General features: G+C 40.9%; 3 protein-coding genes across 5 annotated transcripts; 1 reads left to right on the top strand and 2 right to left on the bottom strand.

Annotated features, from left to right (window-relative positions):
* The first annotated feature begins 4,641 nt into the window (after positions 1-4,641).
* On the top strand, positions 4,642-10,224 carry LOC115753773 (beta-glucosidase 40). Of its 2 annotated transcripts, none has more exons than XM_030692577.2 (13): positions 4,642-4,743; positions 4,786-4,941; positions 6,158-6,224; positions 6,934-6,992; positions 7,303-7,378; positions 7,494-7,565; positions 7,934-8,021; positions 8,140-8,395; positions 8,526-8,641; positions 8,796-9,141; positions 9,316-9,418; positions 9,587-9,695; positions 9,799-10,224. In XM_030692577.2, exons 2-13 carry the CDS (start codon positions 4,795-4,797, stop codon positions 9,971-9,973), a joined length of 1,614 nt encoding a protein of 537 aa, XP_030548437.1. In that variant the 5' UTR covers positions 4,642-4,743; positions 4,786-4,794; the 3' UTR covers positions 9,974-10,224. The 2 variants fall into 2 exon arrangements, with proteins under 2 accessions (XP_030548437.1, XP_048135337.1); XM_048279380.1 differs by having other exon boundaries at positions 4,654-4,941; positions 8,796-9,019; positions 9,104-9,141.
* LOC115753671 (expansin-A23-like) lies at positions 10,021-10,970 on the bottom strand. The gene has a single exon (XM_048279381.1). It carries the CDS (start codon positions 10,968-10,970, stop codon positions 10,449-10,451), a length of 522 nt encoding a protein of 173 aa, XP_048135338.1. The 3' UTR covers positions 10,021-10,448.
* A 7,048-nt stretch (positions 10,971-18,018) lies between these two features.
* On the bottom strand, positions 18,019-22,977 carry LOC115754102 (probable WRKY transcription factor 57). Of its 2 annotated transcripts, none has more exons than XM_030693034.2 (3): positions 22,345-22,975; positions 20,581-20,724; positions 18,019-18,546 (listed from the first exon to the last, which is right to left on the bottom strand). In XM_030693034.2, exons 1-3 carry the CDS (start codon positions 22,758-22,760, stop codon positions 18,150-18,152), a joined length of 957 nt encoding a protein of 318 aa, XP_030548894.2. In that variant the 5' UTR covers positions 22,761-22,975; the 3' UTR covers positions 18,019-18,149. The 2 variants fall into 2 exon arrangements, with proteins under 2 accessions (XP_030548894.2, XP_048135517.1); XM_048279560.1 differs by lacking the exon at positions 18,019-18,546 and adding an exon at positions 18,571-18,779 and having other exon boundaries at positions 22,345-22,977.
* Between the last annotated feature and the right edge of the window lie 3,717 nt (positions 22,978-26,694).

Raw genomic sequence — 26,694 nt, 5'->3', positions numbered from 1 at the left:
TTTTTTTACTAGTGGTTCTCCTTCTACCAACTTTGCAATTTTGGTCCTTTATTTGCACCATGCAAGCGATTATCTTTATGAAAAATATTTTTCAAATCATTTATTTTTCACAAAACAAATACACCCCGATGGATCACCATAAAATGTCATTGAATTAATTGAGTTGGTATATCATTGTCTTAGTAGACATAACAAAAATGATTTAGCAACCCGCAGTATAAAAGGATCCATCGCCAAATTCGTAAAATTAGAATGTGTAAAATGCAATATAAGGATTTAGTAATCTACAGTTACATAAATATACAATACATGCGAAGCATGGATAAAAGTTAAATAAACAAGAAGAAAGTAAAAAAAAAAACAAAAAAATTAAACAGGAAGAGGTTAGCGGAAAACCCTAAAGATCATATGCTTCATGGAAAATGTACTCTATATATTAAAGGGAGAAAAGCCCTAAATCTGTTGCATTTATATCAATTCAGTTCTAAATCTTTCAATTAGATCAATTTAGTCCTAAATCTTTTTGCATTAGTACGAATTCAATCTATTCGACCAATTTAGGCCGAAATCCGCTAACGTGAATGCTGACCATTTACATGACACGGCTGATGCCGACGTAGATATTTTTATGTTTGAATTCTTTATTTTTTCCCTTAAATTTTTTTTCTTCGCCAGTTTTTTTTATGGTGGCCGACCAGCCACCCACCACAGGCCATGGCTAGGGAGGCCCCCCTTACCAAATTCAGCGAGGTCTAGTGAGGCCAACTTGGCCTGGGCAAGTGTCGGCCTTGCCGGGTCTAGCAAGGGGGCCTCGGCGATGCCTAGATGTGGCCCAACAATGGCAGCCGTTGCCCGGGAGAGGCCATCCTCGCTGGCCATGGCCTATGGCCGGTGGCCGGCTACCGGCAAAAAGAAAAGGGAAAAAGAAAAAAATTTATTAACAAATTATAAATAATATCCATGTAAGCATCGATGGTACCACGTAGGACGGCCAGCGTCCATTGGCCAAATAGACTAAATTGATACTAATACGAAAAAGTTCATGGGTTTTTTTGGTACTTTTACCTATGAAAAGGAATAGAAATGACAAGCACGCACTATGTAGCAAACGAATGTGATGAATCTATCTTTTAAGACTTTGAACTATATGAATGTCTTCAACTTCGAAGTCGTTCGCGCAGCCGTTTATTTTAAAAGACGATCGAGTTTATGTTTTATAAGTTAAGAGATGCTTCAAAGTTTGGATAAGGAAGGGTAGTTAGATTGATCAGCTACTATATCACAAAGAAAACAAGTTAGATCAACGTTTATTAAACGAATTTGCAGGTGTTTCTAAAGGCAGCACCTGAAGGATTGCAACAAGCAAGGGAATTCTCTCAAACTCTCTTTCTTTCTTTCTTTTTTCGGTCAAATATCAAAGTCTCTTTCAAGTGGAATAAATGTGGAACTTGCAATCAACGTGGAACTCGAAGAAAGGTCAACATTAGAAACACCGTCTTTCCATTTCTTTCTTCTTCTTCTTATATATATATATTACTTCCTTATAGAATGAGGTTGTCCCTAAGTTGAGATTTCGTGTCGAAAACGACGTCAAAAGTGCCAAAATTTTCGTACGACACTTCCTTTGGTGTCAAAATTTTTTCAATTGATCACTTGAATGCTATAATTTTTTATAAAAAAAAACCCCACTTGAAAAGTGTTGGGGATTTCCCTAACCTCAAAATCTCACATCGTATTTAAAGTAATGGCTCTTGTGGTGAAAATTTTCTTGAAAGTTACAGCACTCAAGTGATCGATTGAAAAGCTATGGCACAAAAGTAAGCGTTGTATAAAAATCATGACACTTATAATTTTGTTTTCTCATCTCAAGCAAGATGCCTTGAGCCACATTCATATTAATCTTCATTGACCACATCCTTTTACGAATGTCTTGAATGGTTATAACTTTTGAAAAAACACTCACTTGAATGATGTCGCTTATTTCCCCGATCGAAAATCCGATGAAAAAGTTATAATACTCAAGTGATTGTCGGAAAAGTTACGGCACCAAAGTGAGCCATATGAAAGTTATATTACTTTTGGTGCCATTTTCCCATTTCAAGTAAAAATTGTCTTAAGTCACATTCACATTAACTTTCATCGAACCACGTTCTCTTACTCATGTGTTAAGACATCAATATGTTTCGCCGAAACTCTATAATATCTTCGGCTTTTAGAGCAAATGGTGACCGACATTTAATTTCACATCGGTACCAGAGACGAAGCTCTCGACTTCGTTTCCTTCCTTCCTTACTTCACCCATTAATGGGTTTTCCTTTCATCATTCGTAATGGTTTTCAATAAAATTGTCTCACCGACGCGCATTGGCTTTGCCTGCTCGAGGCCTTCATCGTCGAATTAGCCTTAGCGTGAAGGAAAGTGTTAGGATATGAATATATTCCTCGGCGTACTCTCATAACCTGAGCTTTTATAGTAAAAAGGGTTGTTGTACACTCAATTTCTAAGTACATCCATTAGGATAGGAACAAGATGACCTACTTCTTCTCACATTCTACTAAGACAAGTCAAACATTGTTCAAGCCGAAATTGTATTGGATTGGGAATGAATCAAAAGCAATGAACCATTGGAGACGAATCATGGTTGGTCTACCTTAAAAGGAAATGCAACCGCACGAGAGAAAGACATCACACGTGTGGCTAGCATCTGTCAAATGGGATGTTGCTTAGGCCGCCTCTCATTTCGTTCCATGTACTCGATTGATAAAAGCTTTGTCGAAAAAATAATGTCTTTGTGCGATTTCTCGTCGTCTACTATGAAGATCTTGATAAATGCATGAGATTTTTTTTTTTTGTAGATTTTCTCAATCAATTGAACAAAATGCGCAATTTGGATAATGTTGGAGAGGTTAGATTGAGTCGTACATGAGTTTGGATTCAGTATGATTTCAAACTATATAACCGGTCGATTCCTTTCTTTACTTTCTTTTACTTTTTGCTACTATAGTTTATGCAAGATCGGCTCTTTCTCCTCCCATCCCAAGGCGCACCAACTCGATCATGAACCTCGCTTTGCAAACAAGAGTCATTGAGAGAACCATCTGTTGGTAGCTGACTATCGAATTAACCATCTGTTGGTAGCTGACCACCGACTCCACGCTCCACACCATCACATCAAATCTTATATGGTATCAGAGTAGGAGGTCTTGCACTCAAACCTTTTCAGATCCCATTTGCCTCTCTAATTAGATGTGCCCATAATTAGTACTGGGCAAAAAGGCCAAACTAAACGTGAGAGAGAATGGTCGACCAATTACATATTAAATCACATATTCATCTAACAACTTAAGTTATTAGAACAGTTATCAGTGGTCACTCCAAGTCTCACAAACTGGTTCATCAAAGTCATCCTACGCCAACAAAGTCTTCCGTGTGTGAATGTCGGCCACGGACCCAAGCTCACGCTCCTCGTAGCTATAGGGCCGCCACGAACATCCCGCGAAATGGGAGAGCAACGCCAGCGGACTGCACTGCCGATCTGACCGTCGCCAAAACTTCCATCCAAAGTATCCGACACTCCAAATAAGGCTTTGCCCATAACTTTTTCTGGAAACCAAAATGGAAGTAACAGAAGCAAATGCCAAGGTCGGCATGGGGAAGAGATTTGTGCATGTAAAGCCAAGAAGAAAAGATGGATGTAGTCTTTAGAGGATAACGAGGGAGACAGATCCAAAGAACAAGGGATTATCGGCAGCCAAGAGGTCGGGGGCTGTGGATGGAGGCTACTATGTTGGTTCCTAGATGCTGCAAGAGACGCCCCCAAGAAAGCAAAAGCAAAGAAACAAGGCAAATCTGATGTATTGCATGACTTTTTCCATTCCTTTTCTTTTATCTTTTTCCTACTTTTGGGCCGATATACATTTTCCTCTTTCTATTTTTTCGTATAAAGAAAAAAAGAGTAGAAAAAATATGATAATAATAGTCTCCGGACTTTAGCCTAATACGCGATGTAGTCTCGAAACTTTTCATTTGTTCGATATGATCCTTGAACTTTATCCCGACATCCAACACGGTCCATGAGCTTTTTAATTTGTTTAATGCGGTCCATGAACTTTTTGTATATGTTTAATTTAATCTCTAAATCATCTAAAAGATATTCAATATTGTCCACGACCTTAAATTAATGAAATGACTAAAGTTCAACATATTCATGTAGTTCAGAGACTATATTGAACATGTACCAAAAGTTTAGAAATCACATTGACAAATGAAAAGTTCATAAATCATATTAAATATTATGCTAAAATTTAGTGACCATACTGAATAAACTAAAAGTTTCGGGACCATATTATATATCGAGTCAAAGAGTGCATACCCTTTTTCTCATGATCCCAAAAGCAAAAGAGGGGGGTGGGGTGTGAACTGAAAGCTCAAAGCCGCACCCGCACCACCTTTTCAATTCTCCACCACAGCGCTACACAACACAAAGCCAATCTCTCTCTCTCTCTCTCTCTCTCCAACCCCACTTCTTGGATCTGGCCATTTAACCTTGCCCGCCACACACTCTCTTTCCCTCTCCCTCTCCCTCTCCCTCTCTTATAAAGTCCGGATCATTTGCCTTGATCCTTGCAGAGTTTACATTCACGAAACCCAATCGTTCCTTCCTTCCTTCCATATCTTCCAGCTCTTCCCCTCCTCTCTCATTCTTCCTCTTCTTGTTGACGACTGACAAATCACACTTATCACCCGTGATTAGCCAGAAAAAAAAAAAAAAAACACAGGACGGCGCCGCGGGCGATGAATTGTCCTCGAATGGCAGCTTCGGTAACGATGGCGGGGTTGCTTACGGGACTCCTCCTTGTCCATGCATGCTGCGCCGACCCCATCAGCCGCTCCAGTTTCCCCAAAGGTTTCGTCTTTGGCACTGCCTCCGCTGCTTTCCAGGTCCTTCCTCTCTCTCTCTCTCTCTCTCCTCGAAAATCTCTGCTCGGAGATTCATGTCGAACCTCTTTTTTCCGGCAGCGGAATGTCTTGTGGTAAAGTTTAAATCCAGTCGATCACTCCGTCCTTTGGGTTTTCCGGCGAAAGCGATGGGTTCGTGTCGTAGCTTTAGCTTTTGATATTTTGACATGAAGGGACAAAGCGAGCCCCGAGGGCATTTTGTGGTTTGGGGACTAAAAAAGTTGGGCGACAGGACAGAAACGGGTCGAGTCACGCGTGAAACGGGTCGGGATAGTGGCGGGAATCCGGGGCGACGACATTACCTTGCGCGTTCCGTTAGACCAAAAGTGGAGTCATTCATTTATCGGAAAATCACACTAATTATGTATTATTAAAGTATAATGTTGTATCCTAAGATACCCTCTCAGCCATTCTTTGTCTATATTCTCTTCGTCAAGCGGCTTTATCTATATTCTCCATATGCATTATTGCTAGGTAGACTTAAATCCATCCGTTCATTCCTATATGTATACATTTTGATTCATGAATTACGAATTATTTAAAAGTTAAATGTTTGGGCCGCTCGGGGGGCGGGGTGGACGAAATTAGAAGCGATCGAGTCCTGTGCTTGATTATGCACTCATCGTCATCGACCGATCGATCGATCTTATCCGAATTTATTGCCTTGAGAACGGAAAAAAAAAAAGGAGTGAAGAATTTTCTCTGATCACGCGAAACCCAATTTCGATATCTTTACTAGATTTTGAGATCTTGAAAATTTTAGATTAGTAGATTAGAAAAAGAGATGGAATGTGTGGAGCACCCGTTATGATTCGCTAATCAAATTAAAAAGCAGGATGGGAGATTCCACGTTCTTTCATCGTAACGAGCAGGACACAGGTTGTTGGGTCGCTGGGGGAGAAAATTTAATGTGAACCTAGTAGTGCTCCGAAAACATAATCGTTGACATTGTGAAGACTTGGTGGATTCTTAGTCTCTTGTTCCCCAAACGAACACTGAACGTGCAACCTAGGATTGATGTTTCATATTTTGTTTTTTATCTTAATATTAAGGATTATGCAGCAAAAAAAAAAAATTATTAATGATTCTAATTATTCTTTTTCATTTTTATTTCTTTGGTAGCACTTTCAAAGGTATTTTCGTGGAAAGTTTGATATTTGAATAGCTTTGATTGATGCAAGTTCGTTTTCCTATTTAGTATGAAGGAGCTGTAAAAGAGGACGGAAGGGGACCATCGGTTTGGGATACGTTCTCGCATCAATTTGGTAATGTCAGGGCAATTCTTCTTCTTCTCTTTGTTTTTGTTTTTGTTTTTTTTGGGCCCTCGTTTTATTGTAATTTAGTCCGAACAGTTATGATGCGGGAAAACTACCGAAGAAAGTCCTAAACATATTACATCGGTACAAATTCAGTCGTAAACCTTTCAGTTAGAACGATTTATTAGTCCTAAATATTTTGAATTTTTTTGAGTGTTTCTTCTTTTCTGTTCTTCTGTTTATTCAATTAATTATTTTTTGCTTTTGTCTTTCTTATATGTTTTCCTTTCATTTTGGCGGTCGAAGGTCGCAGCCATCACCGGCCAAAATGAGAGGGGAAAAAAAAGAAAAAAAGAATTAAAAAATTTATTTATTGCATTAGCCGTGCCACGTAGGACAGTCCACGTCCACGTCAGCCATTTCCAGCCTAAATTGGCACTATAGATTAGATTGGTACCAATGCGAAAAGATTTAGGCTAATAAATCGGTCAAATTGAAATGTTTATGACTGAATTGGTGCCAATGCAATATATTTAGGACTTCTTTTCGGGTACTTTTCCTCCTGGCAAAAGTAATTTGAAACAGTTGCTATATGAGTGTTTCCTCAAGTTAAGATCCTTGAGCCATATTTGGTTCACGGCTAACCAAACAGGACAACCTTAGTGCCACAGTCTGTGTACCTGCGTACATAATTCATGAATCTCGTCCATGTCTGCAGGTAAAATAATTGATGGTAGCAACGCGGATATCGCCGTGGATCAATACCACCGATTCAATGTAAGCCTCTCTTTGAAAACCTGTGTCAAAAAACGCATTTTTCATGAGCAAGAACAATCATAGACGCTGAACCCCAAACTTCAATACCAGTTGAAGATCACGTTGGCTTTGCAAGCTGATACTACCCTTTTAACTGAGCATCACATCAGTTCTTCGTTTAGCGTTCGTATGGATCACAGCTTAAATTGATCACAATCACGAGCAAGCTAACAGGAGAAGCGGAGCCCGTTTCCGCCGATTTCCCTCGCGCTGCAAAAGAAACTCACCTGTTTTTCGTTTCCTTTTCTGTGCTTTGATCACTTTGATTCAGGAAGATATTCAGCTCATGAAGGACATGGGGATGGACGCCTACAGGTTCTCCATCGCTTGGTCTCGCATCTTTCCTAGTAAGACTTAGCCTACGCATGCTTTTGGTAACTTTGAAGTTGTGATGATCACCAATTTTACCTCGTTTCTCTTGAGTTTTGGCCGACTGATGTTTTTTGGCTTCTGCCGGGTTAGATGGAAGTGGCGTGATCAATCAGGCAGGAGTTGACCACTATAATAAGCTCATTGACGCGTTGTTGGCTAACGGTAAGCATGCGATGTGTCCTAAATACGAGCACGATCACGAGCAAAAGCACTGTTTTATCATGACTTTCCTATTCGATTTGAGCAGAGGCAAGAGTTCGACATAAGATGGTTTTTTTGCCCTTTTCCGACCAAAGTCGTTGGCATCATCCTGCATGAAAAATTCACCCGTATGCCGTCCCAGTGTTGTACTTAAAACTTACATTCATGTAAAATGGATGCATGTCCTTCACTGTAATGGCAAAAAGCAGAAGAAGGGAAAGACTCTGATTTTAAGCACAGCATATTAGATGGGTATGGTCATCGCATGCATAGAATTGATCCAAGAATTAAGTAGAGCGGTCGCCTCTCTAATAATGCTGCAAGAGCAGGGATCGAACCGTACGTGACTCTGTTTCACTGGGATCTCCCGCAAGCCCTGGAAGACGAGTACAACGGATGGCTCGACCGACGGATCATGTGAGTAGCAAAGTTTTCTACTTCATGTGATGAACATATTTGTATTACCAACTAAAGGCACTTTGAAGATGAATAGAGCCTAGAGGTTGACTTTTGTTCAATGGTACTGCTTCTGCAGAAAGGATTTTGCAACATATGCCGAGACCTGCTTTCAGAAATTCGGGGACAGAGTGAAGCACTGGATCACCTTCAACGAGCCGCACACTGTGGCAATACAAGGATACGATGTCGGGCTCCAAGCACCAGGCCGTTGCTCCATCCTTCTTCACCTCTTCTGCAGGGCTGGGAACTCCGCAACCGAGCCTTACATTGTTGCGCACAACATTCTGCTCTCACATGCCACTGCCGCTGATGTGTATAGAAAGAAGTACCAGGTCCGTATCAACATAAGCGCTCATCTTGTTTATTGAATGCTAACATGCCAAGTTATACATTGGCTACTTAGGCTTTCAGAATGTTACATTCAAACTTCAACTTACTAGGATGTTTAATTGTCCTGTGCAGCAAAAGCAGCAAGGATCAATTGGTTTATCCTTTGATGTGATGTGGTTTGTACCGAGAACAAATTCAACCGATGACATCGAAGCAACTCAGAGAGCCCAAGATTTTCAGTTAGGCTGGTAATAAACCATAGACACTTGCCAGACTTAAGAAATTTAGGAAATGAGTGTGTGCTCGCAAGATGTGCTGAGAGCATGAAAACATCGTAAATATGAACTATGCGAGTAAAATATCGGGCGTCTATGTACTGTTCGTTTTTCATGGTAATCGCAGGTTTATCGACCCTTTGATGTTTGGAGATTATCCGAGCTCCATGAGAAGTAGGGTGGGAAGCCGCTTACCTGCATTTTCCAGTTCCGAATCTGCTCTTCTAAAGGGGTCTTTGGATTTTGTTGGTATCAATCACTATACTACATACTACGGCAGCAATGATACGTCGAATACAATCGGACATCTACTTAATGACTCCCTCTCGGACTCCGGGGCCATCACTCTGCGTAAGCATTCTTTCTTAGTGTATCTGGAAGTTCTGGTTGTTTGGGGCGTTTGGTGTACTAAGTTATGTTTGCTGCTGTTTTCAGCTTTTAAAGATGGGATTTTCAATCCAATTGGAGACAGGGTATGTCAGCTCACAGTACAGTAAAGAAACTTTCAATTTGATTAAAGCAAAGAAAATTAAGAACTAAATGTAATATTCCAAACGATCGCTTGCGATGTATTCTTAATGAAGCATGATTTCTCTCTCTTTAATCGTTCTTCCGACTACAACTATTATGCGTACGTCAATTTGCAGGCAAATTCCATATGGTTGTACATAGTACCTCAGGGGATGAGAAGTTTAATGAACTACATCAAGACAAAGTATGGGAACCCACTGGTTATTATTACCGAAAATGGTAAGTCCCTCAAGCCGAAATGATGAAAGGGCAACTAGCAGACAGATGCTTTCTTTCTGTAATATCTTCATTGAAGTTGAAGGTCTTCTTCATGTAGTCATGACTTGCTGAAGAATAAACGATTGTTCAAATCTGTTGCTTTAGTCTGTTTTAACTGGGTCTTTGCAGGAATGGATGACCCGAACCCCCCACTAATCAACATCAAAGATGCTCTCAAGGATCAGAAGAGGATCAAGTATCACAATGACTATCTCACAAACTTGTTGGCCTCCATCAAGTGCGTCACTATAGTTCCATGCGCTTTTCTTTCGATTAATTCAGTCGAAACCGAGATCTTTCTATGTCATTCTGTCTAACATTTTGATTTGATACCGAATCAGAGAAGACGGGTGCAACGTGAAAGGGTACTTCGCGTGGTCTCTGTTGGATAACTGGGAGTGGACGGCAGGATACACTTCGAGGTTCGGCCTTTACTTTGTGGATTACAATGACAATCTGAAGAGATACCCCAAAGACTCTGTTCAGTGGTTCAAGAACTTCTTGAAGTCTGCCTAAACAAATCAATGAAGATGAAGAAAAAGCTGCATTTGTTTTCTTCTTTCTCTGTGGAGACACATGATTTCATTACACCACATTCTTGTATCTCAATAAATTCTACACTTGTTTGTGTTTGAAAAGCAAAAAGAAGAAATTGTAGTTCGTGTTCCATATGTAGAATATGAAAGCTTCTGGATTTCCTTGCATAATGCCGTTCACTTATTACTCTTTCAATAGATCGAATTAAAAAGGATTGCTTTATTATTCTACATACCCTTTTCGCCTGCTCTCGCGATGGGCCTTTACTTGTTACAATCTGAAAATCGATAAACAGCTTGCTCCGACTCAAGTCGCTAGGAGATCATAGATGGCATTGGTGCCGAAGGCTTTCCGTAATTAGTCAAAATTGTTTGCCCTCATTGGTAAGACCAAATTTCCAGTCGGTTGGCGCGACATTATCCGATTGGACCATCTTACCATCGCTAGTAGTAACTCAAAATGACAGGTTTTGTCCGACCAACTGCACCGAGCATCGCCAGTTCTGGCCCCAGTTCTGGGCCATCGATATCCACTCGGATCCCGAACCCTTGACCTTAACCTTCTTGACATCGCCGGCTTCTCCCGCATTGGACACCAGGACAATAATCCAATCCAATTTCCCCTTGATCTCGTACCTGATGCCTCCTGACCTGACCCATAGTGCTCGGCAGGATAGGATGGGGACAACACCCGCCTCATAGATGGCGATTTTGCCGAACATGGGCTGTGAGAAGTCAAAGTGCTGATTGGGCAGGTTGCACCAGTTGTGTACGGATCGGTGGCCAGGAGGGCAAAGATTGGTGGCCGTGACACGAATGGTGCTGTCGAGGCACCACCTTGGAGAGTTGTGGCACTTGATCTCGTAGCAGGCTCCACAAGTGAGGCCACCATGGAAGAGGGCTGTGCTTAGAGCTGCTGTCTCAAGGCCATAACCCACTTTCCATGGTGTTCCCATAGCCACAGCTTCCCTCTGCATTTTACATGTCGTAGTGGGATGACCCAAGCACTGAGATACAGGTTAATATTGGACATGCTGCAAGCTGTCTAACCCGACGACTGCATTCCTATGGAAAAAGAACATGCTAGGCGTGTTACGATGATATGCGGCGCCAGTCGAATCGAGTGCGAGAGTGTTCGATCGACATCCATTCACGACAACCCTGTCGTCTTGCGAACTTGGACCGAAAAACAAATTTGCCCAGAAAAGCTTATGATATCCCGCGTTTAGTCGGACGATGAAACTACCTAAGACTTACTCATCGTTTCGGCTGCTTTCATGTCAACATAGTACGTGGCATGTGCTGATTAACTCCATCAGCCTCGGCTTGCGGCAGAGCTCGCGACGCACAGAGCCACGACCACCACGATCAAAGCGGCGTTCACTAGACCACCCGTGCCGACCTTTTCCGACCATCAATTCGTTTCAGCGCCTTGATGAAATCAGAAACTTGCAGAGTTTTCTTATATGCGGCAGTCAATCACAAGCGACGAGGAGCATCCCAGTTACGGGATCACACGTTCCTTAGTTCATCACAAGGATGAGAAAGAGCATTATCCTCTTGAATTAGAGTTCCGCAAGGCTTCGATCTGACTTCACGCTCATGAGCAACTTTCAGGATCTCAAGATTCTCAATGTCGACTTTTGGAGGAAGAGCAATTCTTTCCGTTATCTTCTTTTTCTCGCGCGCTTTCGACCTGTCGTAACCGGCTAAATTAGCGGTGGCTTCTTTGTTCTTTGTTTTTTTTGTTTGATCCTATTCTATTCTATTTTACAAGACATCGATGTGCGCAGGTTGAGAAATCCAACTCCCTCCTCACGCATCCCTACCCCAATTCCCCCCCAAAGGTAGGGATTCAAACCCCCCACCTCCCCGTTCCCAAGTGAGAAAAGAGGCCACTGAGGCAAATTCCCGGTGATTAGCCATGGCTTCTTTGTTTAATTCGTCAAAAAATGGTCCTTTTTATTTTCCCAGGAGAAAGATATTAATTGTGGTTTTTTGAAAGACATGAAAATCCAAGATAACACTACATGTCCATATGATTTCCTCGACTCTAATATTTTACGAAAACTAGCTTGTGATAATACAAAATTCAAAAATTAAAGTGGTTTCAAATATTTAGGCTCCGTTAATTTCGCGAAAAACATGACGTTTCTGAAAAATGTTTTCCAAGAAGCCGTTTTTCAGGAAAATGAGATATTTTTCGCCGTTTGGCTGAAACTTGAAAGCGAATTGGAAAATATTTCCCGCCATTTGGCAAAAAAGCAATTTCTACCATATACACCTTTTAATTATTTTTATTAATTATTTTTTAAAATTTTATATTTTTTCTCTTTTACTTTTTTTTTTCTTCTTCCTTTCTTCTTCGGCTGGCAATCGGCCATGGCGATTGGGCAACGAGGCTCAAGCTCGCCAAAATTCGGTGGTTGAGCTCGTGCCTCGCCTATGGCTAGTTGCCGGCCGTCGCTGGCCAAGGTGACCAAGAGAGAAAAAAAAAAAAAAAGTAAAAAAAGTAAAAGAAACTCGAAAAAAAAAATTTAAAAAAAAGAATGTGAACGAGTGGAGGGAAGAAAGATGATAGAAAATATTTTCCTCTTGTATACAACCATGCAATATGCATGCGATGCATCTTTGCATTGTTTCCCGACCACAAAAGAAGAAAAAAGCGTCAGAAAGCCGGTGAGAAAATAGACAAGACGAGTTTACACGTGGACCCAATGTTTCGTAGTAGTTAGATCATATCACCTTACGTTGCACTACGATGAATTCAGGTGATTGTAATGCATCTTGAAATCTTTCTAAGTAGACCGGTTGAAAAGAAACATCGCCAACAAAAGTTTTCAAGAACCGATTTCTCTTCGAAATTCTCCGCAAGACACAATCTCGATGCAACGCGAACTTGTCCAACCCCCCCAAAAAAAATAAAAAGATTGACTAGAAAGGATGCAAGTTATTCATCTGATGGGCCAATAAAGGAAAAAGTCAAACGGCTTTCTATCTACATCCCTTCGATGGCGATTGGTCGTGTGCTCCGAATCAAATAACGCGGCGCTCCATTGCAATCAAGTGTCGTCGCTTTCGGTTAAGCGGAAAAGTCAATCGGCGTTAATTCGAGCGAAAATGACTCGACGGCCCTAAATTCTGACGTTATATTCTAATATCTGAATTTTTAATTTATTCGATATGATTTTTGAACTTTAACAAATATGTAATATCGTCTCTAAACTTTAATTTACTAATTAGTTACTGAACTTTTGATAAATGTCCGAACTAATTCCTACACTATATGAAAATGAAAGAATAATATTGGTTATTTCCATATAGTTTAGGGACTAGTTTGGACATTTATAAAATATCCAAGGATCATTTTGGATAAATTAAGGATATGTTTGGCAACGATTCTGATTTTCTGATTCTATTTTTTTTTTTAAAGGATGAAAAACATGTTTGATAACGTAAATGATTCTGATTAGAATTACGTTCCTGAAAACAGTTTTGGAGTAAAAACAACAATAAAAAAAAAGTTGATTTTGAAAAAAAAGTTAGTTTTGAAAATCACAAAAAAGAATAAAGTCCACATGGACTTCTTCACTTTAAAAAAATTTAAAATTAGATTTAAAAATTTACTAAAAAATAATTTTTTAAATTAAATTTAAAAATAAGCTTTAAAGTTTAACAATTTAAAAAATATTAGAAAAGGGAGGGGAATTAAAAAATAAAAATAAAATGAAAATAATAATAATAATAAAAAATGTGGGGAATTAAAAAATTTAAAAAAAACTTGGAAAAATTTAAAGATTAAAAAAATTAAAAAATTTGAAATTTATTAAAAATTTTAAAAAAATGAAAATTAAAAAAGAAAGAAAGAATTCTCGCCACTTGATTTTTCCCGAGAACCGAAATTTTATGCGGTTATCAAATGCGTTTCTATTCAAAAACAAAAAAATTTTGCAATTTTTTTTTTTTGTCAAAAAATTTTGTGCAGTTATCAAACACGTTTTAATTTTATAAAAATCATCTATGGATGACATTGCACTTTTATTCCACGTTCAGGGATCATTTGTGTCACTGTTCTCAAGAAAAGGGAATGGCTTGGTGGTAGAGGTGTACAAAAGAACTTGGAGCTGCCCGAATCGCCTTGAATCGGTCTAGAACTAACAGTTCCCGATTCCAATTTTAAGGTTTCAGGTGTGGAACTGCCCACCCACCCATCCGTCTTGGACCAGACTCAAGCCTTTTACTTTGCTAGTCGGTCCTCAAAGTCGAAATAGAAAGAAATCCTAATCTCCGTCCGTCGTTCGCTTCGCCTCTCACAGTCACGGGCTTGCCTCCAGCCCTCCCTCATAGCCAGCCTCGCCTCCCTCTTGTAGTCTCGCTCAGACTCCCCGAAGTTAAGGTTTTCAGTTCTTCGATGGCAGCTCAGGGACTCAAATCGACGAGACTCCGAGAGAGAGAGGTTAGGTGCGTGGAGATGGAGGGAGCCCTAGCAAGCACTTCGTCAATCGCAGACCACAGGCAGATGATCGAACAATACAAGCGCATTTTGGCCTCCGTCCTCTCCTCTAACGACATCGTCCAGGCTAAGAAGTTCATCGATCACAGTTAAGTACTTTCTTTCGCCCCTACGAATTTCCCTAGCATCCGGTTACCATTTGTATGAATTGTGTGCTCTTGCTAGCATCTAAAACTAATCCGTGAACGCTGTTCTTGTTTGCTCTTATGGGGGATTTTCAATGCTCTCCGATGATGTCCCGCTCGTGGTGTCGCGGCAGCCATTGCAAAACCATTTCAAAATCAAAACTTGAATTAGCACGTGCTTGCAGGTTTTCCTAATGAGAACCGCTCACCCTGAAACCCATAGCCCTATTTGGTGGGGAGCTCGGAAGAGACCTTTCAATGGCGATATGACGTGCGACCCGCAGAGTCCGTGGGGGGCCTCCACGAAAATTTGCAGGGAATAGATTAAGAGAGGTCGAGAGCAGAGAGCTCGCGTGGAGGACCCAGATGCGCATACGAGACCCCACATCTTGAAGAAGATTATTGGTGGGGGGGCTGGGCGTCGTCGTCTATGTTGAGTCCATCGCATCACAAGTGTCATTCGCCAAAGAAGAAATGATAAGACAAACAGAAAAACCATAAAAGCAACAAAAAAAAAAAGTGGGTCAAACGATCGACTTGCACGTTTTTGCTCACAGAGAAAACACACAGGAGCATTAGCCAGGTCAAATCGGTAAGCCCTAAACAAAACTGGACGAACCATGCATGTCTACGTATAATGATCTGTGGTTAAAAGCGAAGCGATAGACCGACCGACCGACGTCTTGATTCGTTCGGGCGAACGCGAATCAATGACGCCCGGTCAATGACCGTTCTCGCGAGTCATGATTGAGGAGAAGAAAGCGAGAGAACAGTCGAGGGAACCGAAAAGGAGAGAAAGCACGTAACAACGGCAGTAATCAAGGACCCTAAAACACATAAAGGGAACAATAACATCAAGTAATAATGATTGTTAATATTATTATTACGAGTCAACTGGGAGGAGTTCTTGGTCGACTGGTGCATGCACCTTCATGCGGGAATATGGCGATAGTGGCAGCAATTTGTGGTCGAAGGGGACAATGACCCACCCAAGCCCAACCGTTCCATCGTCATTATGTCTGGTGGGGACCCCTCTTTTTATCTAGTGTCTCGTTACTTTATCGCTTGATTACGGAATGCATATTAACGTGCGATTCAACTTGGAGAGGTGATGGCGATGGCGATGGCGATGGCGATGGCGATGGTGATGGTGATTTTAGTTATCTTACCTGAAACTTTTCGGTATGGGGGATCTGTCATGCCCTCCCTAGCCTTGTGTGTACACGTACTCTAGCTGCTGGAAGGTGGATACTGGCTGTGTATGCGATGGATAAACAGAGAGGAAAATGTGAGCAAATTGCAGGTGCTTTGATCATCGGGATTGCAATAATTACATTAAGAAATCACCATACATATATTTGAGAGAGAGAGAGAGAGAGAGAGAGAGAGAGAGATCTTTGAATGATTCGACATCGATTTTCTTCTGTCAAAGATCGATATAAGATCCATCCCACAGTCCCACTTAAACTTCAACCTGATGCAAATTTACACATTTTTTTCTCATAGCTAACACTTAACACTAGCCGGACTATAGGCTGCATTTGGTTCGCTTTAGGAGAAAGCCTTTGAGAAACTACAAAGGACTTTAAGTTGAAAAGAGGGTTTTTGAAATGCAAATTGCATTTGTTAAATTGTAACTAAAACATCCATTGTAAAGCAACTTTTGTTTAAATTGCATTTGAAAAACCCTTAGCTGTCGCAGGCAGCCGTCGTCAAAGGTCGCACAACCTCGACCAGTGGCGGCCCTCAACAAGCCCCCGTGAGGGCCCCCTGTGGTCACACGATATCCGCAAGGGGTCGCGAGGCTCACGTGACCCTAAGCGGCCCCTCTCGAAGGTGGCGCGACCCCAGGCAGCCCTCGCTTGGGTCTCATGACTGCCCATGGCCGTCGGAAACTGTTGACCGGCCTCGCACCTCTCGATGGAGTTTCACGGTAATTTACGTGGAGAAGCAGAAATGTTCTTACAAGGCAAAATCGAAAAAAGAAAAATTGACAAGGGTAGTTTTGGAAGAAGAAGATTTTATTAACCCTAGTAAACGGCCTTCTAAAAGTGCTAAAAGTCCAAAGCAGGTGGGGATCTTCTTTGGCTTTCAACTTTGTCAAGGACGGTATTTGGTCAAAGGAGTCCCAAAAAATTTATCAAACACCTTAAGTTTTCACAAGAGGTCCAAAGCCCTTTGGGAAAACCAAACCAAACGTATCCTATGTCATTGCTTCGCCATTTAACAAAGATAATACGGTACGGTTTCATATGCACCTAGCCTTGAATGAGATCAGAGGCTAGAGCAAAGAATGATATTCAGAGACTGCATGCATTTTCGTAAATGCAAGAATTACAAAATATTTAGATATGTCCGTCTATAGTTAATACTTCTAGCTTAGCTAAACTATGATCTAAAATCTCCTAATTAAGGTTTCACATATGCCACACTTGCGATAACTTGCTCTACATTCGGAAAACAACTCCACCTAATAGGGAAGTATATGAAAAATTACCAAAAAAGTCATAAATCTATTGTAATTGTGTTAATTCAGCCATAACTTTTTTTTTTACCTATTCAGGTCTAAACATTTTGCATTGTTCTAATTCAATCCTTTCCTATCAATTTTCGTCAGAAATTGCTGACGTGACGCAGCCGGCGTTACATGACGCGACCGATGTTGACATGATCAATATTTAATAATTTTTTTATTTTTATTTTTCTTAATCTTTATTTATTTTTTCCTAGTCTTTTTTTTTTTTCCATTTTTTCTTCCTCCAATCAATCGCTGAGGTACAACGACTAGTCGAGTCTTCTAGCAAAGCTCACAAATGCCAGCCATTAGCTAGGCGCAACCTCGCCCAACCAAGCGCCCGGCTATGGCATGACCCTAGCGACGGCGAGGTTGAGCCTCGCCTAGCCAAGGAGAGGATTTGGGGAGGCGTGACCTCATCGACTGGAGGAAGACGAAGAAGGGAAGAAAAAAAAAGAAAGGAAAGGAAAAAAAACAAATAAATAAATAATTCAAAAAATATTAAAATATTATTAAAAATTATCCACGACAGCGCCAATTATGCCACATTTGCGATTTCCGGCCAAAATTAACCAGATATATTGAATTGAGATAAACGCAAAAAATTTAGGATTGAATTGGCAAAAAAGAAAATTTTAAGACTGAATTAAAACGATTTTAATAAATTTATGACTACTTAGATAATTATCCCGAAAAGTTTAGGATATGCACGGGAGAGATAATGCCATTTCCAGTCACATAATCGCAGTTCCCCTAAAGAGAGGTCCACGAATGCGTGAGAAGATGAGGACTTAATGCTCCCGAAGAAAAGCCTAACGGTTTCTCTTTCTACTAGTCACCTGGCTAATTACTTCCTGAATCAAAACGAGGGATTAGGTCCGCATAATAATTCAAATGGCGCGAGGGTAAATAAGCTTGAACTTTCGTTCAAATATAAATAGATATACATATCTATAGACCAAATGACAATGTGGATTAGAGTGTACCATATTTAACTTTTCCATCACCGGTTACGCATTCCCGGAGGCACAATGTCCCCTAACAATCCCTGGTCGACATTCGCCGAGCTATGCACCTGCAACGCACGTGAATCTCCGGATGAAGTACTCGGCAATTGGGTTGACCGTAAATTGTTACACGGAGGAGGATGACGAGCAGGAGGAGGACTTATTTCTTGAGGAAGCTGAAATGGCGGATGGTCGAGACGGGTTGCGAGAGGAGCCAAGCGGCCGCCGACGAGGCCGGCTTCGCGACTAATGACAAGTCCGCCTCGGGGAAATCCGGCACTGTGATGGCAGTGTTGGCCTTCGTACGTTGTGATCACAATGGTAGGGTCTTCAGAGGAGCGTTCCACCCGTTTCTTCACCGTGCATCTGCTATTTGTGCACCGATAATAGCTCCTGTGTCACCCCAAACAGGAGCAAAAAATGAAAATGCCAGATTTTCACGTGGTACTTCGGCAAATTTCATATCTGGAATTCTCCATAGCTTAGTCCAAATAGAGAAGAAGAAAAACACAACTCCCTCTGTTTCTTTGGGTAAATTAGTTTTCTCCTCTTGATTTTGCCCCCCCTTTTACGTCCCTCCTTTGGTTTTTCTCATGCATTTCCAGCCCAAGGCAGATATAGCATAACTTCAACATGGTAAAAAAAAAATGCCGACAAAAGAAAAAAAAAACATGATAAAACAAAGAAACAACACACAACCTTGTGTTCATACATTGGTCAGGCGCATGCGTCACAAGAGACCACCTTATCATCTTTGATAAGGTGAAATTTTACGTGCAGCACACCATTTTTACACTGACCCTGGGTAAAGTAAACTAAAGATTAATACCACCAACAGTCATCTTGTGGATGATATCACAGAAAATCAGAATACTAATTATTTTACAACATTATAACAACTATATAATTTTGAATATATGAAAAATCATTGTCAATTCATCTATTTTAATGGAATATAAAAGTGGCATCTAATTCTAAATTCAAATTTCTTTTGAGTTCCTTTTTTGTAATATTTCATTTTTCTCTCAAATTTCGAGTTTTCATCTCTGTGCTTTATTAATACGAAAAATCACAACATATGAACCGATTGGCATATGCTATCATTGTAGGCAGCATCATTGATGTTTTTGTACCACTTATCACTTGCATTGAAGAAAGTTTTGATTGGCATTTTTAACCTATTATTTACATGATCGACTGAATAATTCACATCTCCAAAATCACGTTAGGTGATCTCTTCATCTTAGAAAAACTTATTAGAGCTTTGCATAATCTATTCATCATGACCGATTTCGTTCAAAACATAAATGGCTAACAGTATACGACTGATACGATCTAGCAATTCCCAAATATATTCACAAGGAAAAAGAAGGTATTTCTTCCCACCAAAGGGAAAACAAATAAGGTAAAATCATCCTCTCTCTAGTTTTAACCTCATGACTCTTTGAGGAAAAATGAATAAAAGGAAAAATAATTTCCAAGTTAATATATCTCTTCCTCTTGATTGCTTGAAAGAACTCACTTTCCCCTTCTCACCTTTCATTCTCTTTGAACCACCAAAAACAGATGATTTCCGAGTGACTCTTCAAAGTTCCTTTTCTTTCTTTTGCACATATCATCTAACAAAGCAAGCATTGGCCGAGATGATAAACAGGAAGAACACCCACATTGTAAAATAGAATAAGAACTTAAGCTACTCGCAAATGGTTAAAGTGGAAATTTCTGGTAATTATGATAGACGGAGATTGGTCACCTCAAGTGAAATTATTGACTCTAGAGAGGGGAAGATCCTTCTCCTTTTGGACCGGTTGTGGGCGAATGTGAGTTTGGTCACTTAGCCATGCTCCATAATTGGAAAAATGAGCACCTTGGAAGTACATACCATTCGGCCAAAAAAAGATATTTTTTAGATATTTCTCAATGTCCCAGCCATTCGTGGGTTCGGAAAAAAAAAAAAAAAACTAGTGGATAATAATCTCACAAAGCCTCTCTATTATTCTTGGATGATTATGATACTTTCCTAGGATAGAAATTAATGATCAATGTAGGATTATTAGAATACTGATTTTTAACTACTAATTAAAATGTAATTCGTATTTCTAACTAATATTAGTTGTTATTAGTTATAATTAACTATTCCATTCCAAACATATTCTTACCAAAATGTCTATCCCATTGTTTGACCGGTGCTGCAAGGGGAGATTTTTAATTAGCTTGTCGGCGCTTTTTAAAGAAGTATGAACTCTCACATAATGGTCATCCAATTTGCACCTTATTTCGTTTCGGAAACCAAACGAACTACAACAAGAAAGCCATGAAGTTTCATAGGGAATGATGGCAAACATAGAGAGATCATGAACAAATGATTGGCGCAAACTGAGCTTGAGCAAGAAACATTGAGGTTACAAAGTGGCATAAGTAGCATACCTTGGAAATGGGCTGTTCTTCACGGCCTTTTGTCCGTATTTCCGCCAGCGGTAGCCATCTTCTAGATTGTCGATGTCGCTCTTTGTCATGAATGCGAAGCGCGGCTGCCTGATCCGCTTCTGGCCCTTCCTCCGGACCTTATTCCTGGAAGGAGGACATGTTATCCATCTATTTGAACAACTGCAAGAAAATAGGGGGAAGACAGCCTACACACATGCACCAGAAGCGTAAACTTTTCTTTTCCTTATTTTAGGTGAAGTGTGGATTTGTAGATTCAATCAAAAGGATTCAGACTTGCTTGCATAGCCCTTCTTCACAACATGAATAAAGCAAGGACGTATTGACTCTCCAACACTAACGTGGGCAAGGAGCAGAGGATTGGCTCTTAATAGGATCCACCCTTTACCCGAGATTCTTAAGAGATCTCGCATCATCTAGGCTCCTGAATTTCAAGGATTTCTCACCTTCACATGGAAATAGGATCTAAGGGTCGTACAGAAGACTTCAATTCTCGGCGCAAGAGATGTGATTGAGATCACTCGAAGAACCATACAGGGAAACTATCTCAGGTCAGCTCAAGAGGGTTCGACCGACGAGGGTCGCAACATTTCAATGGGGGGAATGTAACATCTTCCCAGCATTGCAGGTTACAGGAAGCTAAGAAAGTTTTCCAGCTCCGTGATCATAATACCAAAACCTATTCGAATTACTACAACGTAGAAACTGGCTATGAGAGAAATAGAGAGGTGAAGAAAAAATATAGTATAATGTGCAAGATGCAATTCGAGACGGCAAATAATCACACACATGAATGACGTATCGGACACCACACGCTCTTTAACCGAAAGACACCGGCGCGAAGCAAGAGCTTTTCGATGCAAAAAATGATGTCACGATGGTCAAGAAGCATGGCCACCACGCAAAATTACTCTGTGGAAAACCTAGTTCACTTGTTAAAGATCTCAGCACACGCCCATGTGGAAAAACAACCCCAGAAGGCCTTTGCAACAAGGAGAGGAAGGTATTATGTCTTTTCGAATAATATAAAGGGAAAGAAAGAAGGCAAGTGGGCGAGTCGCAGTAGTAGATTCTCAGAAATCAACGCTGGAACATGTCGCGGACATATCAAATCCGAACGGACCATCCTAAATAAATCAAATCCTTAAAAACTGGTGGTTTCATTATCCTCCTCGCTTCGACACTGCGTGAACTAACCAAAAGAATTCACTTTTTGGGGGGTAACAAAGAAAGAAAGAAGGAAACGAAAAAGGCGCGGCCAGAGACTCTTTTGCTAAAAAAGGTTGCAGCACGCCATTCCCGCCGCAATGGCGGCGGCGTTCGGGGACGTAATTAATGCAGCAAACACCCCCGGTATTCTGGCGAATTCACCGGACCGCCGGCGATATTTCCGCGCCTACGAAATTACCTCGCCCTCACTGGCGGCCATCGCTCGCTCGCTCGCTCATCCCCATTTGCATGAGCGAGCTGGAGGTGGAGGTGAAGCTTGGAGGATTTGAGGGGACTGGTTCTCGCGCCGTACGGACAAAAGGAATTGCACTCCCTCTCAAGCAGATTTTCAGAAACGAGTACAGATAACAACTACCCAAATTACGATTCTGTGTGTCTGACTCGTTCAGTCCCTGGTTTTGACTCTTATTTCGTCCCCTTTTGCCATTCGATTTGGAGTAAATTACGACTCGGCCCATCCCAACCATCCGCAACCCAATTTCGAAGCTTTTAGAAACCCTACGATACAAAACTCACGGTGTCTCGGGCGGCTTGCCCCCGGAGCTCGCGGACTTCTCCGGCAGATCCTCGCTCGCGCTCGAGTCCGACGCGTTCGACGTCGACGCCTCCCCCCCGACCGATCCGCCCGCCGCCGACGGATCGGACCTCCCGAAGCGACCGCCGCCGCAGCCGACTCCCCCGGCGGGGAGGGCTCCCGCGGAATCGAAGGCCCCGAAGCCGACGGGACAGGGGCCCTCCACTCCGCGCTCGTCGTGCGGCGGGCGCGGCTCGTCGCCGGCGTGGAGGCTCCACCCGAACTCGCTGAGTATGTTGCTCTCGGCGCCGGCGCCGAGGAAGTAGACGCTGTCTGCGTCGGGGCCGAGGTGCGGCCAGCTGGAGCCTCCGGCGAAATCGCCCACCAATCCTGGCGGCCCATCTTCGTCGTCGTCCATGGCTACTTCATCCGAGGAGGAATCGGGATTGAGCTCGAGTGGGACGCGGCGAGCAAGAGGGCGAAGAATAACTCTGGAGAGAGGGAGAGAGGGAGGGAGAGAGAGAGAGAGAGAGAGATGGATGGAGAGCTAGGGTTAGTACGATTTGCTGAAAGCTTGGTCCTGTCACTGCATTAGTTGCAGGGTACAGAGAGAGGGAAAAAGAAAAGCAGGAGGAGGAAAAGAACGGATCGCCGTCAAAGTGAAAGGGTGAAGAATGATGTACGTGAGAAAGATACGTGATCGCAGGCCCGACCCCACCCCCAACCCGCATATATCTCTGTTTAATTATTCTTTTTTTTTACCTCTTTTTTTTTCTGTTTTGGTCGGAAAATAATTAAAAAGGCCCTTATGGTCTTTATTTATTATTTATCTGTCTGTAATTCGATAGCTTGATTAATAAACATCATGTCGCAACTCGCGCGCGTGAACACGTATTGGAAAGGAAAATTGGGACAGAAAAAGAAAATTCAAAGATTCATATACGGCTATAGCTATTTCTTTGGGCATCCTTAAACTTATTATGGAAGTGGTCTCTCAAACCGCTATTTCACCGCCCCAGAAAATCTATCCATTAACTTTAGTGAGACGCTCATTTCTCGGATTCATAAGCTTTTATTGTATTTCCAGCATGTCGAATTTTTGCATAATTTTATGTTAGAAAACCCCGTGCGCCGATTGGTTAGCAAATTGGATCATTATGACACCTTAATTTTAAATAGGCCATCGAGAGGTTTGATTCTTTCATTGTTAGGAGATCGAGCTTGATCAAGTTTCGTTAGACCGGTTCTGATGTAACTTTTGGGCTTCACCTCTTTCATTATAAAAAAAATATATACATTTTTTTTTTTCGAAAAGCGAGGTTAAAAGCGAAAATTACTCTAAAGGAGTTCGTGCACATGCTAGGAGATACCGTGCTCTGGTATGTGCACGCTAAAGTTACCCGTCGTGTGTAGGGAAGCATCGTGTTTCGGCAAAAAAAAATCGGTGGACGATTCAATCCATCCTAAGATTCCCGGTGCGACTCACACAGAAAAACAAAAAAAAAATCGAAATTATGATATACACACGAGGAGGATTCGTCGAAGACGAGAGGCATATTATTCGAGTCTAGGGAAGTTCGATTTCGATAGCTATTAAGCATTATTTCATCTAGGCGAGCGAGAGAAATATCGAACGGAATGAATAGGGAAAGAGAAATGAAAGAAGAGGAGGAATTAACTTAGCGCACTTAAAAAAAAAAAAAAAGAGCAATGAAGATAATACATGATTATTCCGCACGCCAAAACGTGGGGGTGGGCCCGTTATAAAATCTTCCTTTTTTTTCCCCCCCACACATTAAAATATCGGACGCTTTTTTTTTTGGGGGGGGCCCTTTAATTAATAATGTTTTAGGGAAAGATTTTGTCATAATCCGATTCTCGATACGACGTGGAGGTGTTCGGTCCTTCCGTAGATTTGACCCTTTCTAATTATTTCCGGTCCGGTCCGGTCCCTCCCTCCCCGTCGATTCGAGGTCAGTGCGAGCGAGACACGTGTTCGCAATTCGTGTTCGGCCTAAAATTAAAGCACGGTTTGGGGGGTGGGCTTTATTTACGACGTCCAAACTAGCACGGCGTTTTCCGATACGACGTCGTCGTTTCCTTCCACCTTCCTTCTTCTTCTTTTTTTTTTGGAGATAAATACGGGGGTTTCTACGGTAGAGATACGATAGTGCCAACTGCCAAGCGTATGTATGGGCATGTTTGTGGATAACTGTTAATGTTGGTATGCATGGTGCCCTGGGACTCGGTATTTCCCTTGAACCGGTGGCTTTTGTAGAACGATATCATTTAGGACGTGCTTGTTTCGAAATGTAATCGCTTGTAGCACATACAAAAATAAATAAGTAAAAAATATTTTTATCTCTCACGAAAATAATTAGGCATAAATCGTGGTCGATGATGAGAGCATTTTTTGTTGATAAACTTTTCAAAATGATAATAAGTAATCATTCTTTTAAAAAATATGCGAATTTTTTGGTGAAATGATCGCACCCATAATTTCGAAAGTTGCGTAGGTTGGTGTTTATATCGTACTCCCCCTTGCACTTTTATCATGTAACTTAATCATACATATTTGAGCCGTACTTGAAAAGAATTCCTTTTGCTTCCATTAAGTATAGTAATCGGCCCATCTTTTTTTTTTTCATATAGTTTTCGCCTTTTAAGCCCTCACGTGTGCGCAATTACTTTTGCGGAAAATCAACACTTCGAGTATCGATAATGCATGATGTGTGTGTGTATATATAAGCGTCGGACTAACATCAACGAAGAGTGAGAAAGATATTGAACATCGTTAACGACGATCAACTTTTCTAGTGAACTATTGAATATGTTGCATAATCTTAATAAATCTAAAACTTGTTAAAAAAAAAATTGGCAAGAGAAATCAACCTAATAACTTACCTACAGAGCCACTTTGAACACGGTTGAGAGCTTTGAGATGTAAAATGAAGGGGAAGGATATGCTAAGGTTGAGGTTAAAAAAATAAAATAAAATTACGCGAACTTATCCAAACTACAAGATTGTGTGAGAGGTGGAGTTGGTGGGAAAAAGTTCTACCTAGAAAAAGTCCAATCAGTCCAAATTACATGGTCAACCCGGACGTGATCGATTGCTATATTTGGTGTTCATTTGCTTGCAAGCAAGGGTTGTAATGGAAATTAAAACTGAGACCAACTGCCCTAACTTTTGGTCTAAATCATATCACGTGAATGCTAATTTTTACGTAGGGGCGACCCAGTTATTTTTTCGTTCTTTACGTAACATCATCATAATAAAGTATTAATAGGATTAACAAATTTAATTGCACAGAGAAATAAAATATCTACCGCCCTTTTTTTTAACCGCCATGTGGATTTTATTCTAGAAAGAATGATTTTTTAGTAACTGTAAACAAACTTTTGTTCGAAATTCATAAATAAATAAAAGAGCTAAGGTTGCGGTTGGTTATTGCACTATGGGGACAATTAAGGCATTACAAAAGGTTAAGTGGGTAGTTAGCGCGCATGCCGTCGCTTCTGTAGTAGAATTTGTGCACTAAGAGTACTTATGCAGTAGAAATTCATTTGATAACACAAATTCTAGAGCAGAAATCTGTTTGGTTAGTAAACTTCATTTTTTTTTACTTCTAGAGCATTTTTTTGCTCCAGAAATAATTCTGGAGTCACTTGAAAAAGTAATTTTTTTTTTTTTTACTTCTCTCAATGAATAGAAAAATTAACTTCCGATCGAGAGTTGATCTCTAGAGCAGAAGCATTACCTTGCGTGCCCTAACTTTTTTTTCTTTATATAAATTTACCTTCTTCTTTTTTTGTCAATTTTTGCTTTGTCCCCTTTAAAGCTAAATTGCTTTATAACATTTAAGTAATATGTAGACGGGGCTAAATGGGAAATCCAAAAAACGGATGCTGCAAAACTCACTTTTGGCATGAATTGCTTTGTAGTGCTAAAGCAATACGCAAGCGCGAGAGCCAAATGGGAAAATTTAAAAAACGAGACAAAAGTGACAAAACCTACTTTTTCATGTGTATAAAAGCATTGATAAATCCAACTTGGATATGACAAACGTTCAAGTTGAGAGGCTAATCACTTTTCCCCTCACGCTTTGAAATGACACGACAAGTGCGAACGGGGAAGGTCCCCTCAAATTTTTATGCCCCCCCTTCTTTTGGATTCTTTATTCAGACCAGGAATGCATATGAAATTGAAGATTTTGCAGGATAAAAGTCTAGTGTAAAGCATTTAGTGTTCGATCGGATTCAATTTATTTCTCGAGAAATGAACGATTTGAGAAATATTCACTTACGAAAATAAATTAACAAAAAATATTTTCATTGCTCACGAATGTATT

The sequence above is a fragment of the Rhodamnia argentea genome, chromosome 5 (genome assembly GCF_020921035.1).
Source record: "Rhodamnia argentea isolate NSW1041297 chromosome 5, ASM2092103v1, whole genome shotgun sequence".
In the NCBI taxonomy this organism is placed as follows: Eukaryota; Viridiplantae; Streptophyta; class Magnoliopsida; order Myrtales; family Myrtaceae; genus Rhodamnia; species Rhodamnia argentea.
The sequence above is the reverse complement of the archived record's forward strand: the minus strand, read 5'-3'. Positions and strand labels throughout refer to the sequence as shown.

Coding starts and splice junctions, on each gene's coding strand:
- LOC115753773 (XM_030692577.2), top strand. CDS start 4,795: ATGAATTGTCCTCGAATGGCAGCTTCGGTAACGATGGCGGGGTTGCTT. Junction 8,022..8,139: donor TGGCTCGACCGACGGATCAT/GTGAGTAGCAAA, acceptor CTGCTTCTGCAG/AAAGGATTTTGCAACATATG. Junction 9,696..9,798: donor AACTTGTTGGCCTCCATCAA/GTGCGTCACTAT, acceptor ATACCGAATCAG/AGAAGACGGGTGCAACGTGA.
- LOC115753671 (XM_048279381.1), bottom strand. CDS start 10,970: ATGCAGAGGGAAGCTGTGGCTATGGGAACACCATGGAAAGTGGGTTAT.
- LOC115754102 (XM_030693034.2), bottom strand. CDS start 22,760: ATGGACGACGACGAAGATGGGCCGCCAGGATTGGTGGGCGATTTCGCC. Junction 20,725..22,344: donor GGCAAGCCGCCCGAGACACC/GTGAGTTTTGTA, acceptor TCCTCCTTCCAG/GAATAAGGTCCGGAGGAAGG. Junction 18,547..20,580: donor AAGAACAGCCCATTTCCAAG/GTATGCTACTTA, acceptor GGGGTGACACAG/GAGCTATTATCGGTGCACAA.